The 21,297-nt window shown below is 38.7% G+C and overlaps 1 protein-coding gene and 1 pseudogene across 7 annotated transcripts in view; one reads left to right on the forward strand and one right to left on the reverse strand.

Annotated features, from left to right (window-relative positions):
- The window catches only part of Senp7 (SUMO specific peptidase 7), a 116,061-nt gene that overhangs the window by 12,889 nt on the left and 81,875 nt on the right, over positions 1-21,297 (forward strand). For 4 of the 7 annotated variants that reach the window (XM_029470363.2, XM_029470364.2, XM_029470365.2 and 1 more), the window contains exons 3-4: positions 2,606-2,686; positions 10,947-11,038. In XM_029470363.2, coding sequence (XP_029326223.1) covers positions 2,606-2,686; positions 10,947-11,038 — 173 coding nt within the window. The remainder of the gene's footprint in view (positions 1-2,605; positions 2,687-10,946; positions 11,039-21,297) is intronic. The other 3 variants (XM_085832247.1, XM_085832248.1, XM_021185136.3) reach the window with 1 other exon arrangement.
- Positions 9,561-10,468, reverse strand: LOC110311976 (large ribosomal subunit protein mL45 pseudogene; annotated as a pseudogene).

The raw sequence follows: 21,297 nt of genomic DNA on the forward strand, positions 1-21,297 counted from the left end.
TTAGTCCAGTTGATCATCAAGACTGTCATCCATCACACTTGGATTTGTTTTTAAAAATCGAAGAATTACATTCAGGAAGCCAGATCTACATGGAGTGTACACTTTTGGCACTGGAGTGGGTACATTGATTCTAGACATTCTCAGTAGGAAGAACTAGAAAATACATACACATTTGAGCTTCTTCCCTCATCTCTCTGTCTGTACAAATATTAAAATATAAGTTTACTATTGAGAATTCAGATTCCAGTCCAATACCGCTAGTCTTATTCTAGTTTTCTCTTTTCTCCTTTTAAATATTCTTGTCTATTAGCAATGCTATATTTTCTTTTTAAAATATTTATTAATTCTTTGAGAATTGTATGAAATCATAGGCCTGCCCATATTTTAAAGGGAAGGAATATGATTTTTCTGTTTTATGGCTGTTGGTATCACACTATAAGGTAACCATGTGGTGTGGGCAGTATAGATACAGAGTTCAAAATAGGCCTATTCTTGAGAAATACAATATGTATAACCTGTGTATGAAAGGGTTCATGGATTTGAACAGCCTGAGACCTTTGTCTTATTTCTCTCATTTCCTAATTGGAAATATGAAGTGCTAGGCCTGGTGGAACCACCCTGCAATCCCAGCTCCTCAGGAAGCTGAGGCAGAAACATTGAACTTAATCCCTGCCTGTGCTACAGAGTGAGTTCAGTTTTTACCTAGGTAACTTGGTAAGACCTACCTTCAAATTAGTAAATTAACAAAAGGGGCTGAGATACTGGCTTAGTAGTAGAGCAGTTGCATCTCATGCAGGAGGCCCGGGTTTGGTCCACAACAGTATATAAAAATTGAAGTAATTTAAGGATACTTTTTTTTTTTCAAGTGAAAAATTACAAAGAAATACCTTTTAAAGGCTGGCAAGATGGCTCAGTGGGTAAGAGCACTGACTGCTCTTCCGAAGGTCCTGAGTTCAAATCCCAGCAACCACATGGTGGCTCGCTACCACCCATAATGACATAATGAGATCTGACACCCTCTTCTGGTGTGTCTGAAGTCAGCTATAGTGTAATTACGTATAATAATAAATAAATCTTTGGGTTGGAGCAAACAGGGACTGAGCGAGCGGGGCCGACAGGAGCTAGCGGGGTTGACAGGAGTGAGCAGACGTCCTAAAAATTCAATTCCCAACAACCACATGAAGGCTCACAACCATCTGTACAGCTACAGTGTACTTACATACATAAAATAAATAAATACATCTTTGAGAAAAAAAGAAATCCCTTTTAATACAGAAAAGCAATAAATAGGAAGTTACTGGTGCTTAGGAAGATTAGCTGTTCCTTAGAGAAGCTGGCGATGTATGAGTCAAGGTAAACTGTCTTCAAATTCATCCTGTCCTCCCAACTCAGGCTTGCTTACAGAAACACTTGTAGATTAAAGCTTATAGTTGACATTAGTGCTTTTGAGGAGAGTTGGTTGGTAATTGAGGCTGGGGCCATGTTCCATGCTAAGCAGGTGCTCTGCTACTGAGCTGGGGCTCCCTTCTAAATGATTAGTGTATGCTACTTAATACTTAGTTATGTATAAGTTTTGGATAGTTTAAGTTTTAAACAAGTGATTTCTAACTTGTTATATTTCATTCATTCATTTTTAAAATTTAGGTTATTGTGAGTTATACATATCAGAGATACAAAAGTCATGAAGTGGGTGTAGTGGACAGAAGCCTGTAATCCCATCATATGGGAGGCAGATACAGGAGGATTGCCACAAGTTTGAGGCCAGCCTGGTCAACTTTGTAAGTTCTGGGATAGCTGGGCAACACAGAAGGACCTTTTCTAAAGAAAAAAAGACAAAAAAGCAAGAAAATGAGTGACCGGGACCCTCAGTTTAGGATTATGCAGCTTGAAGAAGGCAGTTGTATAGACAAATAACTAGGATATAGTCCGAGGAATATAAATAATTTAAACTAAATGTACTAGGCACTAACACAAAGAAAGGAATGGCTTCAAATAAGGCCAGATATTATTTAGACACATTTGGAGTATTTCATAAAAATAAATGCAGAGAAGAGCAATCTAGGTTGAAAAAATAGTATATAAACATATCTAGCATATATGTAATATATATATATAATGTAAACATATTTAGATTATATATAGTATATGAAATATCTATATAAAACAATGCAACACATCTGAAGAAAGTTTAACAACTCCATAAAGTTGAGTTGCAGAGTTTTAATTTGTGGGTGATGTGAGCCAGCCCTGAATGTATGGCATTTTACTTATAAGTGACAGTGTCCTTATGTCATTATTGTATTTTGTATATTACAGTTATTCAAAGCTTTGTGTTTTACATAATTTAGCTTGCATTAGAAAGATTAGAAGGTGAAAAGATCAGACTAGAGAATAGTATTTTGGAAGCTAGTGAGATTTGTTTACTTATTTTATGATCATCAGAAGATAGTACAAATGTATTTAATTTCTTGTAAATTAAGCATTTAATTTAAATCTTTAAAAACTATTAGAATATTTATGTAGAGTAATAGACAATGCCTCTGTTAGTTGATTCAAATATATATATATTTCAGTTAAACTAATTATTTTCTTGTCCTGGTTTCAGATAACAAAGTTGTTAACTGTAAAGTCAGAGGATTTTCTTGCTCAGTCACCATTGTCCAAACTCAGAGGCTCAGAATGCTGGGTAAATTAACTTTTAAAATATATTGTTGTATTTGATTTGTTTAAAATATTTTAGTATATAAATCTTTATTTTCCTCTGTGTCCTTTTTAATTTTCTATGTAATTAAAGGTTTAAAACTAGCTTATTTCTAATATGTGTTAAAATAAAACTTGGAGATTAGGATTTTGGGTCTCCAGTTTAAAATAGCTTATGCATGGTTGACTTATGAAATTTAAATCTCATTATAAAATAAATAATTTTAAGGTAACTAAAATTTTAGGTTTAGTAAAGTTATTTGTTCTTTTCTTCTTCTTCTTCTTTTTTTTTTTTTTTACAAAATCATTAGCTCTTAGTTGGTACTATAGCTGCATTTCAAAATGTACCGTGGGGAAGACCAAAGTGTGGAGACTTTGGCACTTCTTAGAATTGGGAACAAAACACCCATGGAAGGAGTTACAGAGACAAAGTTTGGAGCTGAGACAAAAGGATGGACCATCTAGAGACTTCCATATCCAGGGATCCATCCCATAATCATCCTCCAAACGCTGACACCATTGCATACACTAGCAAGATTTTGCTGAAAGGACCCAGATATAGCTGTCTCTTGTGAGACTATGCCTGGGCCTAGCAAACACAGAAGTGGATACTCACTGTCAGCTATTGGATGTATCACAGGGTCCCCAGTGGAGGAGCTAGAGAAAGTACCCAAGGAGCTAAAGGGATCTACAACCCTATAGGTGGAACAACATTATGAACTAACCAGTACCCCGGAGCTCTTGACTCTAGCTGCATATGTATCAAAAGATGGCCTAGTTGGCCATCACTGGAAAGAGAGGCCCATTGGACATGCAAACTTTATATGCCCCAGTACAGGGGAATGCCAGGGCCAAAAAGTGGAGTGGGTGGGTAGGGGAGGGGGGGGAGCGTATGGGGGACTTTTGGGATAGCATTGGAAATGTAAATGAGGAAAATACCTAATTAAAAATATATTAAAAAAAAAAAGGAAAAAAAAATGTACCGTGGGGACTGGAAAGATGGCTCGGTGGCTGAAAGCACTAGTCATTCTTCTAGAGGGCTTGGGGTTAGTTCCCAGCACCTACATGATGGCTCACAACTGCTTCTCACTCCAGTTCCAGGGGATTCGATGCCCTCTTCTTAACTCTGCAAGCATCAGGCGTGTACATTGTATACAGACATACATGAAACAAAATACCCACATATATACATAAATGTGTATGTATATACACACACACATATATACACAAAATCCCTATATATACAAGTATATGTATATATGTGTGTATATATATATGTATATATATATGTGTATATATATATGTGTGTATATATATATATATATATATATATATATATATATATATATGTATGTATCCAGATACCTAAAACCCACATACACATATACATCACACACATACAAATAATACATGGATATCTTTATATATTCATATATAAAACTTAGAGAATGCTTTTTAAAAAGATTATGGTTATACATCTAGACGTTAGTATTATCACAATTAGTTATTAGTGTAGGGTTCTGATAACTCCCTGATAAGAGAGTTACCAGTAGTATCATTTTGTTATTTTTGCTGTTTGAGAGGGGTCTGGCTATGTTGCATAGACTGATCTTGAAGTTTTGGGCTAAAGAGAATCCTCCTCTCTTAGCATCCTTAGTATCTGGGACTATAGGCATGTACTACTGCACCTGGCACAGCACTTCTTTCTGTTTTGAGACAGCCTCACAAACTAGCCCAGGCTGGTTTTAAATTCTTAAGCTTCCTGTTTTGTAAATACTGCTATCTTACTTTCTGTTTTTGGTGTGTGCATATGTACCCTGTGTTAATGTGTGTATGGGTATGGATACACGTGTGCAGTGGCCAGATGACAGCTTCATTAGTTCTTCCTTTGTGTGTGTGTGTTTTAAAATTAATTATTTTATTTATTTACATTCTAAATGTTGCCCCCTTCCTGGTGCCCCCTCCCAGAGTTCTTCACCCCATCTCCCCTCCCTTTTGCCTCTGAGAGGGTGCTCCCCAACCCACCCACCCCAGACTCCTCCTACTCCCCGAATATCTTTTTTCCTTTTATAAGATAGGATCACTTACTGGTCTGAAACTCACCAAAAAGGTTAGGATGGCTGCCTAGGAACCCCTAGGGATCTCTGGCACCAGAATTGCAAATATATACCCCCACCCCTCCTCCTTTAAAACGTGGGTTCTGAGATTGAGCACAGGTCCTACTGTTTGCAAAGCAGGCTCTTTACCTACTGAGCTATCTCTCAAGTCCCCTTGCCATTCTGTTTACCCTCTGTTCATGGCAGAATAGCGCTTCTCATTCCATTCCTTTGTGGGAGCCATTTGTTTGGCTCAATTTGGAAAGAAAGAGCTCTAGGGACTATGGGTGTGCTTTTCCAAGATGAGCTATCACTCAACCCTATTTTGAATAGTAAAAAGATTTTTCCCTCTATGTGTGTGTCCTTCTGTGGTGGAGCATGCAAGTGCCTAGTGTGCATGTGGAGGTCAGAGGACAACTTTGTGGGCGTCTGTTCTTTTCGTCCACTTTAATGAGGGTTCTGGATTGAACTGAGGATGCCAGGCTAGTGTAGCAAGTGCTGTTATTCATAGAGCCGTCACAGCAGGCTGCTATGCCTTCAGTTCAGTCATTTTTTTTTTTTTCAAAACAAGGTCTCATTGTAGCTCAGGGTAGCTTAGAACTCACCAGGTAGCCCATGTTGGCCTAGAACTTACAGTAATCATCTTGCCTCAGACTCCTTTTTGTTATTTTGTCTTTTTTTTTTTTTTTCCAGAGCTGAGGACCGAACCCAGGGCCTTGCGCTTGCTAGGCAAGCGCTCTATCACTGAGCTAAATCCCCAACCCCTTGCCTCAGACTCCTGAATAATAACTTAAATTATATATGTGAGCCACTTAGCTCATTTATTAAAACTATATAAAGATTCATTTCTGCCATTAAAATGGCATAGGGAAGATCTGGATGGCTCAGCACTTAAAAATGTTTACTGAGTTCATTTCCTACCATCCAACATCAGGTGGATTACAACCCCCTATCAGTGCAGTTCCAGGGAATCTGATGCCTTGGTCTTCCATGGGCACCTGCACTAACATGAATGTAGCCCCACAGAGACACATAATTAAAAATAAAATTAAAAAAATGTATAGGAAGGAAATTGCCTTTTAGCTTATATAGCTCCTTGATTGATTTAGCTTTTTATATAAGGACATCTTTAATTCAGGGATAAATTGTATGGTGAGTGTATTTTCAGACATACTTTTCTTTCTCCCTTCCACTCTTCCTTTAGTTCTTTTTGTTTCTCTATACAGTTAAACTTTCACATACATGATTTTGTGTATATATAAAAATCTTGGAGTAAAGATATACGGATAAAAATGAACTATTTTTGTTTTTCTAAGATTGACTTAATTTCCTTATGAATATCTCTAGTTGTATCCATTTTGCTGCAAATGATATAACTTCACTGATTATGTCTAAACAAAGTGTTTTATATGTATATGTATATATATATATATGTATACATACACAAACACACACACACAAACACACACACACACACATTTTCCTTAGCTATTTCTCTGTTGTTGGCCACTGAGATTGGTTCTATAATTTAGCTCTTGTGAATAGTGCTGCAGTAAATGTTGATGTGCAAGTATTTCTGTGATATGTTGACTTTGGGTCCTTTGGTAAATACCAACAAGTGTGGTATATCTGGGTCACATGGTAGCTTTATGCTCATTTCCATTGCTACTAGACTTAAGTCTTCCTACCACCAGAGGTTCTCCTATGTCTATCTCTTTTCTTGCAGTTGTTGCTCTCTGTTTGCCTAATTACTGCCATTCTGATTAGGCTAAAATTTCAATGAGTTTTGATTTGAATTGATAGCTAGTGACTTTGAACAGTTTTTTCATGTGACTGTTGGCCATTTGTATTTCATCTCTAGAGAAATTTTTAATTTCACCTCATTTTTTGATGGAGTTATTTGATTTTTTTAAAGAAAACATTTATTTATTTTAGGTGAGTACACTGTCACTGTCCTCAGACATATCAAAAGAGGACATTAGATCCTACTACATATAGTTGTGAGCCACCATGTGGTTGCTGGGAATTGAACTCAGAACCTCTGGAAGAGCAGTCAGTGCTCTTAACCGCTGAGCCATCTCTCTAGCCCTACTTTTTTTTTTTTTTTTTTTTAAAGACAGGATCTCATTGTGTAGCCTGGGCTGGTCTAGAACTTGATATGTGGAGCAGGGTGACCTCATAATTACAGAGAGCTGCCTGCCTCTGCCTCTTGACTGCTGGGATGAAAGACATGTACCATTCATTCTGCCCAACTGAGTTACTTGATTTCTTGTTGAATGTCTTCAGTTCCTTGTATATTTTAGATCTAGATCCTGTTTTACATATACAGCTAGCAAAGATTTTCTCTCATTCTAGACAGTATTTACTTGAATAGAAATCTCCTTGGCATCCTGAACTTCTTATTCTTTGCCCCATGTCAGTTGTGGACCCCTGTGTAATCACCACGCACTGTAAATAGAAGCTTGTCAGTTGGGTATCATGATAAGTCACTAGGAGTTGGTTTAATACTATTCACATTGAATAGCATAATACTAGTAGGTTCTCCCTGGGGACCTATGACCTCTCTAGTTCTTGGCCTGATAATGGTGCCAAGTATGGATTTCAACTTGTGGAATGGGATTTAAATTCCATTGGAAAGTGGTTGGTTGCTCCCAAAATGTTCACCCCACTATTGCACCTCGGGTCATGTCTTGACAGAGTTCACAGTGATGTAAGATTTATTGCTACGCTCCAGTGACCGCTGCCGAGGAATTAAAATCCAATTCAAGATTCATCAGAGGCCGGATATGGTGGCATGGACCTTTAATCCCAGAAGCCAGGATGCAGAGTCAAGCAGATCTCAGAGTTTGAGGGCAGCCTGATTTACAAAATGAGTTTCAGTACAGCCAGAGCTGTTACACAGTGAGACCCTGTCTCAATTTAGCAAAACCAGAGATTCCAGATGCTGCTTCTCCAGAAAGCACTAGCATTCTGTGCAGCTGTTATTCCACATGGCTCAAAGTTCAAAGCAGGAACAGAGAAACAGTGAAAACATACAGACTGGTTCTCATCACTGACGCCAGATGTGCTCAGACACAGAAGGTATCATGTCTGAATAGGGGATGTTTGCATGATGTCCCTGAACATGCCAAACTGCATTGATGAGGAGGGGACAGGAGACATGTTGTCCTTGACATTCCTTGGGCAGGTAGAGGCTTTTTCCTCCAAGGGTGTTAAAGTTCTCTGGGTACAGAGTTCACACAACAGGGTAGTGTAGGAAAGCCTGTCATACGGAGGCTGCTAAGAATGAAGATTTCTATTTATTTCTTCTGAGAGTGCACACAGCACCATCCAGCACTGTGAAATCTGGCCAGTAAGGGATGGAGCTTCCAGGTCAGTAACAGGTATTACCATCAAGTACTAGAGAGTAACCGAGAGCTACAGCAATGCCTATAATGATTGCTTAGCTTGAAGGGAATGTGGGTATTGTACTCCCCCAAGGCTTAGGGATCATTATAGAAGAGAGGACAGAAATCCAGAGGTGATAAAATGACTACAAGGAGACTATCTTTTAGGCACAGCAGGGAATCTGTACCTACAAACTCACAGTGGTTATAACAACATGCATAAAACCTGTGCAGGCCCAAGCAGGATCAAATCCCAATGTGCACACAATCCCACCCCTGGCTGTGGAGCTATTGGAAATTGTTAGTTGCTAGAAGAAGGAAAATGAGTTTTCTCTAAGAGTGTATCTCTTAGGAAGTTGACCACACTTCCCTGGAAGACCACACATTCAGGAATATTTGGGCAGCAGAAGTTGGTATTGAAGATTTAGAAAGAGAGAGAGCAAGTTGAGTGAGTGGGGAAGCCCATGTCACATGTGAAACTCTCAAAAAAAAAAAAAAATTCCTTGACTTCACAGAAGCGTTTTAATTTCATGATATCCCATTTGTTGGTGTTGGTATTATTTTCTGAGTGTCTTGCTATTTTTTTCTCTTGCAGTTTTCAATATTTTTTTATTCTATATATGAAATATTGTGGCTATAATTTGATATCTCTGTTTCTGTCTGTGTTGTGTTGTAATGCTGTTTCTACCTAGATAGCCACTTCCCCTTATATCTAATTACATTTCTACTATGATTTTATTTAAAAAATGTTTCTATGCTGTTAATTTGAAATTCTACTATGCCAATTATTTGTAGATTTTATCTTTTCAGTGTCTCATGGATCTTGAATAGACATGTTTTATATATTGTGTGTGTATGGATGCATGTACTCTGTGTATTTGTATATGTGTGGATGCATGTGCTACAGCAGGCCTGTAGAAATATCAGAGGACAACTTGTGGCAGTCAGTTCTCTCCTACCATTTGGGAGATTGAACTTAGGTCTAAAGGCTTGGTGGCAAATGCGTTTAATCACTGCTCTGTCTCTCTAGCCCTTAGTCCCTTTTTTTGGTTAATACTTTGATAGTGTTTCATTTTAAACTCTATTCCTGCTCCATGATTAGAAAAATGAATGCTGTCAGTCTGCTCCCACAGTTTGTGCAGTGAAAGACCCTGGTATCAAATGTTTGTTCTCATATATAACTGCTTTTTAGTTAGACTCATAAGCTAAGCATATGATTTTAAAAGTGGCTCATGGCTGGTCCATCCCAGTCACCACTTGGTCCTAGACATCAGCCATGATTGTGACGGTAGGCCTGATTGAAAAGATCCATGTAGGGCAGGAAAGAGGAAGGGAGGGCTACAGGGTATGGGTAGCTTTATAGCTTTTAGAGGCCCCATCACCTGACTGCTACCCCCCAGGAGTCATTTTTAGCATCAACTAGCAGAAGACTCTTCTTGTCTTTCATCATAATCCTCCATGGTTTCAGCTGAGGACCAGGAGTCAACAGTGTCTTGAGGATAGGGTACTTAGGGGGATGCCCATGGAGACACAGGCATGACATGCATTCCCCAGCTCCCATATGGCTCATCAGATTCAAGCACAACATACATCTTCTTATCCATCCATCAGCCAGCCAAATGGATCATAGATGGCCAGAGTTCGCTCATGTGCAGGTGTGTGGTGATTTGGCCATACACATTGCTTTGGTTCACCAGACATGAGCATCAGTCTGAACCACCTGGGCTGGCTTGAAAGATCCTACAAAGCTCTAGTAGAGAATTTTGTGCTTGAAGTCCAAGACCATGCCCTGAAAACAGTGTTCTATTACCAAGGTATGAAGCTGGTCATTGTCTAAATTACTGAGACAAAGGTGAAAGCTTTGGTGAAGATATCCTTAGGCTCTTCAGAGAAACCCTTTGTTTTAAAATTAGCATCAAATTCTTTTATTTTTCACGTTGGCAGTTTGATGCCATATTCTTTAATTGTTTGGTTCTCTGTGTGTCAGTCTTTTCTTTGAAAGAAATGACATTTGAGCATTACCTTTAGAGGGAGCATGGGAACCAAAGATACCAGCTGTATAGGCCAGATGTACAAGGTGTGTCGTTCCTGAGGAATTACAATCCTGCTTTGCTAGGTCATTCCAAAAATAGCTTCTCTGTTTTGTATTTGGATAGAAGTTGTAAAACATTTTCTGGATCCTGTTGGAACCATTGCTGTGGACTGAGTCAGCAGAACTGGCTGCTGAGATTACCACCTTAAAGTCCTAGATGAGCAGGACAACCCCAAAGTCATAGTGACCACCATTTTTCATGACCCCTTAATAATTTAAGAGTTTAGTGACATTTCATACATTTTTGTTGTTACGTAGCTATTAAGACATCCCATCCTAAAAAGTGAAATATTGTAATACTACTTCCCTATTGTCTCCTTACCCTAGCCTCACCCCACTGTCTCTAAGATTGGCTACTCCAGGATTCAAATGGAACTGTTCAGTTTATCTTTTTATTGCTGCTTTATTTCACTTAGATTAATGCCAAGACTTGTTCATGTTGTAGCATTTTCAGAATCTCTTTCCTTGTTTAAGAAATGTTTCAAAACATGCCCTCCCCCCATGTGGCTGGGCACTTACGTGACTCACAGACATATATATAGACAAACACTCTACAATAAGATATAAGTTAATAAAGAAAAGAGAATTTGACTGATTGTCTTGGATATCTAAGTAAAAATACAAGTGCCTTTAGTCATATTATTGTATTTATTATCAATTTTTTTTCCTTAGTGGACAAGAAGCCTAAGAAATAAAGTCATCTGTCTAGACCACAAAAACCCAAAAGCTGCCCGTGGGTATCCTCCTAAGGCATTACCAAAAAGGTAAGCTAGGTATTTATGTGTGACATAGAATGGGTTTATACAGTGCATAGACAGTGTGACCAGAGTGATTGATTATTTGATGTTTGCTGGCTCTCAATTAACATGTTTAAAATAGAAGGGTCTGAACTCAGTGTCCTCTAAGATTCCTTTTTTTGTGATTATAATTGTCTTTACTAATTGTTTTTTTTTAACTAATTGTTTTTATGATTTTGGTAAATCTTGATAAGCTTTGGCTGACAGTGTAAGAATTATAGACTGATAATACTTCTTGATTCATATTTGTCATCGGTGTCTTTTTTTTTTTTTTTTTTTTGAGACAGGGTTTCTCTGTGTAGCCCTGGCTGTCCTGGAACTCACTTTGTAGACCAGGCTGGCCTTGACTTAGAAATCCGCCTGCCTCTGCCTCCCAAGTGCTGGGATCAAAGGCGTGCGCCACCACTGCCCAGTTGTCATCAGTGTCTTTTTTTCTTTTTCAATTTTTTTTATTAGATATTTTCTTCACTTACATTTCAAATTTCCCACTTCTTGGCCCTAGCATTCCCCAGAACTGGGGCATATAAAGTTTATAAGATCAAGGGGCCTCTCTTCCCAATGATGGCTGATGTCATCAGTGTCTTAAAAGGTACATTATTCAGCAACTCTTACTTGATATAGTCATAGTATTCACAAATTATGGATATAGTAAGCTCAGTATCTGGAGATTCAAACAATTATTTTCAGAAGGAATTTAGGACATAGCAGTGTTGGATATCAGTCTGTGGTTAGAAAGTTATTATTTTAATAAAGAGTTTAGTATTTCCTCTTTAAACAAGATGAAGGAAGAACAGTAACAATGAAGTAAAACATAATTTTTAGATCATACATACTTAGAAGACTTATTAAATTTCCCGATAGAATACTTTTGTAAGCTACTGATAAAGGAAGCTGTAGAAAATATATATATTGATGTCATCATAGCAGTTTATGAACCTGTTGATAGTCTTTCATAGTTTAGATAAATTGCAAATAAAAAAGTCAGTATAAAGCAGACTGTGCAGTACAGACATGCTTGTGAGGTTGAGGCAAAGGATACAAGCTTAGGGCCAGCCTGGACTAGAGCATGAGTTCAAGGCCAGTATGGACAACTTAGACTCTGTGTTATAATAAAAAGGTAAGAATGCACTGCTGACATCACCAAGTGGTAGAGCACTAGCCTAACCTGTGTGAGGAAGGCCCTGTGCTCAATTTAGAGGGTGGTGGGAGATGACGGCCTGAGAGCCCCAATTAAATGTCCCTTATAAGAGTTGCCTTGGTCATGATGTCTCTTCTCAGCAATGGAACCCCCTAACTATGACAGTCCCTTGATTCTGCATTTGTGGTAAGACAGACGATCATAGTTTATGGTATGTGGCAAAGAAGAACAGCAGTAAGAAGGCAAAGCCAAGAGACATCTCCAAGGACATACACTCAGTGCCTCCTTCCCCCTACAGTTCTCCCACCTCAGAATAATTTATTAAAAATTCACATCCATCAGTGGAACAAACAGTTCATTAGGTTAGAGTTCGCATGATTGTCTCTGGAAAGCCCTCCCAGGTATGCCCAAGTTTGCCTTACTAATTATCCTAGGCCCCTTCCAATCTAATCCACATGACATTCGAAATTAACCATTGCAAGTCCATTCCTTGCTGATTTGATACCTAACAACATGACTTTTATCATAACATTCTACCCCTGCCTCCAGTGGCTCATGTCCATCTCTTTGACTTCCCACAGTAGTCAAAGCTTCAGCATTGTTCAGAACTCTGAATCCAAAGTTTCTTCTGAGACTCAGGACAAACTCCTGTTAAATCAAACCAAGTTACATGCTTCTAAGATGCATCAGGGCAGAGTAAATATTCTTATTCTTAATTGGAGACTGCTGTTGAAAACACCAGGCTCAATCCCCAGTGAACTGAACATAGTCTATAAAAGTAGTTACCACCCAGGGGGTATAGATCCACTGTGAGAATACAGTAATAGTAAAGTAAAAAACAGTCACTTCTTAGTGCCTTAGCAAGTACAGAGACACTCATAGTTTTTTGTTTTCAAATGTATTAGTTACTATATAAGTGGAAAGGAAAGAAAAAAAACCAAACCAAACCAAACCAGGGTTTTGGGTTGGTAAAAGTGTAGGAAGAAATCACAATAGAAGGGAATAGTAGGATCCCAAAATGGGGAAGGGTAGATGCAGGAGCAGTCTTCTAAGGGAAGACTGGAATAAGAAAGGTAAAAACATGTGCAGTTAGATATTGTACAGTACCTTTAGGAGGCTGAGAGACAGAGACCTCAAACCCAGGCCAGACCATGTTCTTTGGGAGAAGAAAATGCTACAGAAAGTATAAACAGGAAAAACAAACAAAAGCCAAACCAGGGATGTAGAATAAGAACAGAGCAGGGCCAACCTGGCCCACTAAATTGAATTGGTCATCTAAACAGTAGGGAAATGTGGAGAGGAGAGAGGTGGGTGGACAAAAAGGATCTGAAAACTACATGCTAGACGCAAACTGCAGTTTCTTGGCTGTTTGCCTGACTCTCAGATCCTGTCTCACCCCAAGGAGTCCTTTAGTTCTCACCTCTTAAGTGTTCCTTTGAGATAGATTAGGGATGGGCAGTGTTGCACAAGTGGGGACTTAGATACTGCTCACACTGCTGGGTGGTTGCAGATGCTGGCACTGCTCCTGTGTGAACCTTTTTACTGTCCAGAACACTGCTGAGAACCCATGGGAAACTTTTCTGCCACGGACTGGCCTCAGTCGGCTCCTCAACCCTTGGGAGAATCAGGGTCCCTGTACAGGTGGGCAGGGAGGAGACGAAAAGTGACAAACAGATGTGAACACAATGGGAGTGTTGATCTGAATGTAATTTTTCAAAGTGAGTACCAGACTTATAATACAGAAGAAAAACAAGAAAGCTAGATGATACATCAGCCAAGGTACACTGAGATGCTTAATGGTTCTTTACACAAAACAAGAAAAATGCATACATAAAAAGCTAGTAGGAGCCAGGCAGTGTTTACAACTGAGATAGTAACAGCTCTATGTAAAATCAGCTATTCACAGGAGCCAGGTGAAAGGTCTGATGCAATGCTAGTCTATTGTTAAACCCACCACCAGGGGTCCCTTATTAAATACCTAATTATGCTATTCGTCTGGGCCTAGTGAAAAACATGCATCCGGGGAGTTCTGTTCTACAACCCTCACATGAATAATACAGTACTCCAGTTCCTCCTTAATTCACAACCCACCTTCTTTCTACTATTATGTAATGTAGGCTGCCATTCATGTCTGTAATGAGAATTCTAAGTATACTTTGCTAAGCTTGCCCTGAGATTTCTAGCTCCTATCCTGTAAAACACTGCAAGAAAGCATGCAAGACCCTCCACACTATTGCAGGGACAAATTTGGAGCATTCGTGCTATGGGAATGCCAAGGCTCCAGGAGACTAAGTTTCCGTGAAACATTTTTGCCTTGGGACTGCGTCCAAGCTTTTGGGCCTGCCACACAGTCTTCACTGGAGTGGGTGTGGCACTTCTCTTTCAGAATTTGACTCCCACCCGGTTTTCGGTTCTTGAAATCCTACAGTTGTAACTCAAGGTTTGTTCACCTCAGTCTAGCAGCAATCTCTGGGCAGGTTTCTACCTATTGTCCAGCAACACTTATTCTGTATTTCCTGAGAGTGCATTGTGGATGGCCTTAGACTACTGAGACCATTCAAGCATGAGTCTTCTGTGAAATGGCATCTCATTGCAGTTCTTGCAGATGGTGAGTGCTGATCACTGAGTACAAAGTACTGAGAAGAGAGATTTTTCATGGCATCCATTGCTGCCATCCTGGATATAGCCTTTTATTCATCTCTTTAGAATTTCTGTTACTAGGGACTGGGGTACTAACTCAGTTGGCAAAGTACTTTCAAGGGGACCAGATATCAATCCCAGAACCCAGAAATGGGTAAAGTATGTTGTACTTGTAATCCTAGCACTGTTCAAATAGAAACAGACCCATCTTTGGGGCTCACTGGATAGCCAGTTTACTTCGTCAAGTTCTAGGCTAGGGAGGGACTTCGTCTCAGAAAAAGGTAGATGGTGTTCTAAGTACAACAGGTGTGCATGTGTACCTGATCCCCAACATATGTGCAAAGAGTGCCTGTTGATATTTTTGAGTCAGTTGGCTTTTCTTGTTTCTAGTGCTTCTAAATGGGTATCTCTTTCAATTTTTTGGGGGGATCTTACTGAGCAGTCTACCTTCGAAGGCTCAATTCCCTGTACAACTGTGAAGAGGAAACATACTGCTCCGAAGACAACAACAACAACAACAACATTAAACCTTACAGAAGATAGAGAAAATGTACTCAAAATTCATTAAAGCCATCTGCCATATCATCAGTGATTGTAAACTGAAAATGGAAGAGCTGTAGCAGAATATACTATGAAGTTAAGAATTAAAGCAGGGAAACACATGAGTGAGATCAAAGGAGGTAGAGACAGGAAAAACAGGGGAACAAGGTGAAGGGAAGGAACAAGAAGTCGAAGGACAATTGAGGGCAAGAAAAAAGCAAGATTAGCAAAAATAAAAATGCAAGCGTTTCTTAACAAGGAAAAAGTTGGGGGCTGGAGAGGTGGCTCAGCAATTAAGAGGACTGACTATTCTTCTAGTGGTCCTGAGTTCAATTCCCAACAACCACATGGTGGCTCACAACCATCTGTAATGAGATCTGATGCCCTCTTCTGGTGTGTCTGAAGAGAGCAATTGTATACTCACATATATAAATAAATCTTTTAAAATAAAGGAAAAAGTTAAAACGGTGAGATAAATTTAAGAAGGGGAATAAAAGATAAAACAAAAGTATATAAGAAGTAAATTCAAAATAGTTCTAAGAATGGAGGATTGAGAGGAGGAGACAGAGGACAAGAAAGGAAATTAGGAAAAGACAAAATACTGCACAGTAGTGAAAACTTAAGTTAGATGTATGTGTAAACGGGAATAGCAAAACCAAAAAGTTTTGGAAAATATAAAATAATGTAAAACTACTGCTGAAAAGTACAGTAAGAAGAAAGAAGGGGAATCCCAAAGCCAAAAGGAAGAAAATGGTGAGATGTTAGAGTGCTTGCTTCTTAGGTCCTAGAAACTTCAGATAGGGGAGATAGGGTCAGTTGGACTCTGATTCTTATCCTTCCTGCAGATTATGCTATTGCTGAACCTGTATTGGACAAGAATATGATGCCTTCCAAAAGTATCTTCACTTCTTTTATTACCAGGGTTCTCTGTTGTGCATAATTGTTAATGCTTTGCAATCTGTGGTCTAGGCAGGTGTTTCACCCTCTGGGGTTGCTCTAGCTCATATTCCCTAGGGTGATTAATGTTTAGTTGGAGTGTGTCTTCCTAGTGTTTCAAGAATATAGGAAGCAGTCGCAGCACTGAACTCATTATGGGTAAAGAACCAATCATTGCATTTTAGGGTTACTAAGTTACATTATAGGTTGCTATGGTAGAACACCATGACCAAAAGCAGCTTGGGGAGGAAAGGGCTTATTTATGGTTTATGCTTCCATATTGTTGTTCATCATCAAAAGTCAGGATAGAAACTCAAACAGGGAAGAAAGCTGGAAGCAGGAGCTGATGGAGGAGTGCTGCTTAATAGCTTGTTCTCCATGGCTTGCCCAGCCTGCTTTCTTATAGAACTCAGGACCTCCTGCCCAGGGGTAGCTCCACCCACAATGGGCTATGACTTCCCATATCAGTCACTAAGAAAATGCCCCCACAAGATTGCCTTTAGTCCAGTCTTATGGAGGCATTTCTCAATTGTCTTCCACTTTTCCAGTGACTCTAGCTTGAGTCAAGTTTTCCTAAAATTAACCATTAAGAACTGTGCTTTGAAAAACCTCCTATTTTCCTAGTTGAAGTGTTGTAGATGTGACTATTAGGCACATCACTGTAAGTTAGAGTTCTTGGACTCTATAGCAGTGAACAGTAGTTAGCTCTGCGGTTTAATACTTTATTGGCCCCAGCCTCATGACGATTAAGTTCCAAGATTAATCCCAGTTGATAAGATAACCCTGGCCAGCTGCTTCCCTGGGCCATCTGTGTGGTTGTTACCTTTGTTAGGCCCAATGATAGAACAGTTTTTAATACTAGTCTCTTTCCCAGGATGCCTTCTGGCCGCAGTCATCAAGCCATATAGTAGAAAAATGGGATTTACCTGGTCTTAACCAAAATTAGTCATTGGGTTTGAGCCTTGTGTGCTTTAGAGTAGTGTGCTTTAGAGTAGGATTGTCCATGTCTCAGACAGCTTACGTTTTGGAAGTGATTTCTGCTTCCCTGCTCTCCTGCTAGGGAGCTTCCCAGATGATGCCCTGTCTACCTTACTTCTTGTCCATTTGTGGTCCATCTTTTTTCCATACCTTTCTGATAGTCTTTCATTTGTTTTCTGGATTTTTGAAGCTCTTCTCTTTCTGTGTTTGGAATAGAGTCTGTTACTTCTTTCCTTTCCTTTCTTTTCTCTTCTCTTCTTTTCTTTCCTTCTATCTTCCTTTAGAAAAAGATTTATTTATTTATTTTATATGAGCACACTGTGGCTGTCTTCAGACACACCAGAAGAAGGCATTGGATCCCATTACAGATGGTTGTGAGCTACTATGTGGTTGCTGGGAATTGAACTCAGGAGCTCTGGAAGAGCAGCCATTTCACCAGCTGGAGTCTGTTGTTTTATTTCTTACTTTCTCCTTTACTGACCAAATTGAAGGTAGCTTCTAGACCACCTTCTCTCCTAGAAGCCCTGAGTATTCTATTTTAGCCAAAGACATCAAGAAATAAAAATTGAATAAAGAAAAAAATATATGAGCAATTATAAAACTAGTCCTGCTGTAACAACAGTTGTGCTTTCTTTCATACATGCTTTAAGAAACACACACACATACACACACACACACCTTTATTTTTTGACAAAGCATAATTTTTTGAAAGAAATATAGTTGTTTCTATATTTCTGGGTATACTGGTACATGCCTTTAATCTCAGCACTCAAAAGGCAGAGGCAGGCAGATCTCTATCAGGTCAAGGCAAGCCTGGTCTACATAGTGAGTTCCAGGACAGCCAGTGCTACAGAGTGAGACCCTAACTCAAAAAAACAAAAAAGAAAAGAAAGAAGAAAGAGAAAGAGACAGAGAGACAGAGGGAGACAAAGGATGGAGGGAAGGAGGAGAAAGAAAGTATGAAATATGGTTGTTTCTTAAAGCATGTATGAAAGAAAGCACAACTGCTACAGCAGGACTCGTTTTGTAATTGCTCATATATTTTTCTTTATTCAGTCATTGTTTTATTGGCAAGTGTTAGTTGCTGGAAGAGGGAGAGTGAGTTTCTCTAAGAATGTAGCTCTTAGGAAGTAGACCACACTCCACCGGAAGACCACACATTCAAGAATATTTGTGCAGCACAAACTGGTATTAAAGGTTTAAAAGAGAGAGACATAAAGTTGGTTGGGTAGGGAAGCTTATGATCAAGACACATATGAAACTCTGAAAAAATTAAATGTTGTTTCTTGATGTCTTTGGCTGTTGTCTCCAGTTGTGGAGGGGATGATGAGCCCAAACTCTGGAAATATTTACCAGACAAGACATAATATGAAAGGTTTTGTTTTTCTAGATACGTTTTCTGTGTGTAATATTCCTGGCCCCTATAGATCAAATGTTTGAATGCTTGGCCAGAGGGAATGGCACTAATAGGATGTATGGCCTTATTGGAGGAGGTGTGGTCTGTTTAGAGCAAGCGTGGCACTGTGGAGTCAGGGCTTTGAGGTCATATAGACTCAAGCTCTGTCCAGTGTTGAACACAGTCTCTTTCTGGTGCCTGAGCATCAAGATTTAAATTCTTGGCTTCCCTAGCAAGCACTGTGTCTGCTAGAATGCTGCTATGCTTCTTGCCATGATGATAATGGAGCTGTAAGTTAGCCCCAATTAAATGTTTTCTATTACAAGAATTGCCATGGTCATGGGTCTCTTTGTAGTGTAGGGGGATTTTAATTCAGCAACATGGTTCCTCTGACAAAGGCTTTCTAGGTCTATGTGATCCAGCTGGAGTAAAGACATACTTTGGATTATAGTATGATGTGGCTGGAATACAGACATGCTTTTAGTACACACCTTAAATCCCAAACAGTGAAGGTAAGGTTAGTTTATAGAAGAAAACAGGAATGCTTGAAAGTGACATCTAATTGAGTGGCAGACCAAGTGATGAATCAGAGAAAGATTTGACAGAATGAGTCAGAGATAGGATATGACCAACTCTTATGAGAACAGAAAGTTTGTTTTGTTTTAACTAAGAGTTTCTTATTAGACCAGTTTTATAGAGACAGGTTGCAGAGAGAACAAGCTATACACAAGTGAAGACAAAACAACCAGAAAATGAGAAGGAGCCAAAGGATTAAAACATATTGCCAGAATTAGTATGAGGCCAGGCAGAGCAATTCAGTAAGAAGCCAAGAGAAGTGAGTTTGAATCAGTCAGCTTGGAGAGGAGTTTAGGCCAGAACAGCAGAGTTGAGACAGCCAGAGTTCAGAAAGAGCTAAAATGCTCGAGAATGGCTATCATATCATCTTCTCATCTGAAGAAATAATGCAATGAAATCCTAAGTAAGATATGTGGATACCTAACCGTGGGTTGGTCAACCTGTAATGTGATAACTGGTGTCCTGATGTACATCAGAGACTAACAAGGAGAGAAGTCTGGACTATCCCTGAGGTTTCTGCTCGCCTTCGTCTGCTGGTGACTTTTTTCCCTGGTCCGAATCCTCAGTTTCTTGCTCTTGGACTCCTGGTTGGCCTTTGATGTCATAGCTGGACTCTAATACTTTGCTCTCCAGCAACAACAACCCCTTCTTGGTGCTGGTCTTGGTTCCTTACTCTGTTACTATAGTCTCTTCTCTCAGTTCATTTCTCAAGCCTTTGAACTCTGCTGCAGCCTCTTTAAGTTTTATTCATTGTGTAAACCACATATGTACATGTCTATATAGACATATCTATCTATAGTTTACCATGGGATGTGTCGTATGAGAATAATTAAGTGGGAAGTACTAGCATTGGTTACTATTTAGTACTAATTAAGCACTAATTAGTAATTAATATTAGGAAGTAAGATTGTATTCACCTGGAAAATTGGAGTCAACTTGAAAATTTCAACATTTATATATTCAGTTTTCTCAGGACAATTTATTGAAGACGATGTCCTTTCTCTAATGTTAGCTTTTAGTGCCTTTCTTGAAAATCAGTTTCCTATAAATGGATGTGTTTAGTTACAGACTGTATTCTGTTCCATTGATCTGTTTTATGATAATACCTGTGTTATTTTGGTTACTGTGACTTTGTACATCTTGTATATCTTTAAATCAGCCATTGTGATAGCTTAAGTTTTGTTTTTACTCAAGATTTTTTTGCCTATTCAGTTTTTTCCTTCCATGTGAATTTTAAGATTATATTTGTTATATTTGTTTATTATATTTGTTACTATTCTCTTGATATGACCAATTACCTGATAAGAAGCAACTTGAGGCAGGAAGGGTTTATCTTGGCTCATGATCTAAGAAAGGGATCTTAGTGTTCTGTTGCTGGAAAAGTAGCTGAGAGCTTTACATCATAGTAAAACCCTGCTTGTTTCAGAGGAAATGACAATATCTATTCTTCTTTTTGTTATCTCTCATCACAGTAGCTTAAATGATGGTTTGAATTATATTCTGGAATATAAGTTCCTCTAAGAATCATTTACTATTTACTGATATGCCTTTCTGTGGATCCTACTAGTATAGTTGTTTTGTTAGATTTTCAGTAAATATTTGTTGAACATACTATTACTGACTTAAAGAGATTTAAACTCATTTCTGTATTCTTTATACCTTAATTTTTCTTTTTATCAATTTAACATGTTTCCAAAGAAGTTTTCCTAGGAATTGTACCATTTTTCCTTTAGATCGTCTATTGTTCTGTCATCAAGGAGCTGCTACAAAGAGATTAAAAAAAAAATTCATTGGGAAATTTCCTGCTTTATTTTGAAAATACATGAACATTTTGTTTTTTGTTTCTTAATATTGTTGTATTTTTTAATAATGAAAAGATGTCTAAAAGTGCTTCCTATGTCATAAAATAGACTCTTCTGATTAAACACTTGTGATTAACATTTTAGCCATTCCTTATTTGACTTTGTTTAAAGTCTGTGTGGTAGCCCATTTACACCCCTGCCAAAACTGTATTCAATGGCT

Source organism: Mus caroli, unplaced genomic scaffold, assembly GCF_978045245.1.
Source record: "Mus caroli unplaced genomic scaffold, Mus_caroli_1 scaffold_17, whole genome shotgun sequence".
NCBI classification, from domain to species: domain Eukaryota; kingdom Metazoa; phylum Chordata; class Mammalia; order Rodentia; family Muridae; genus Mus; species Mus caroli.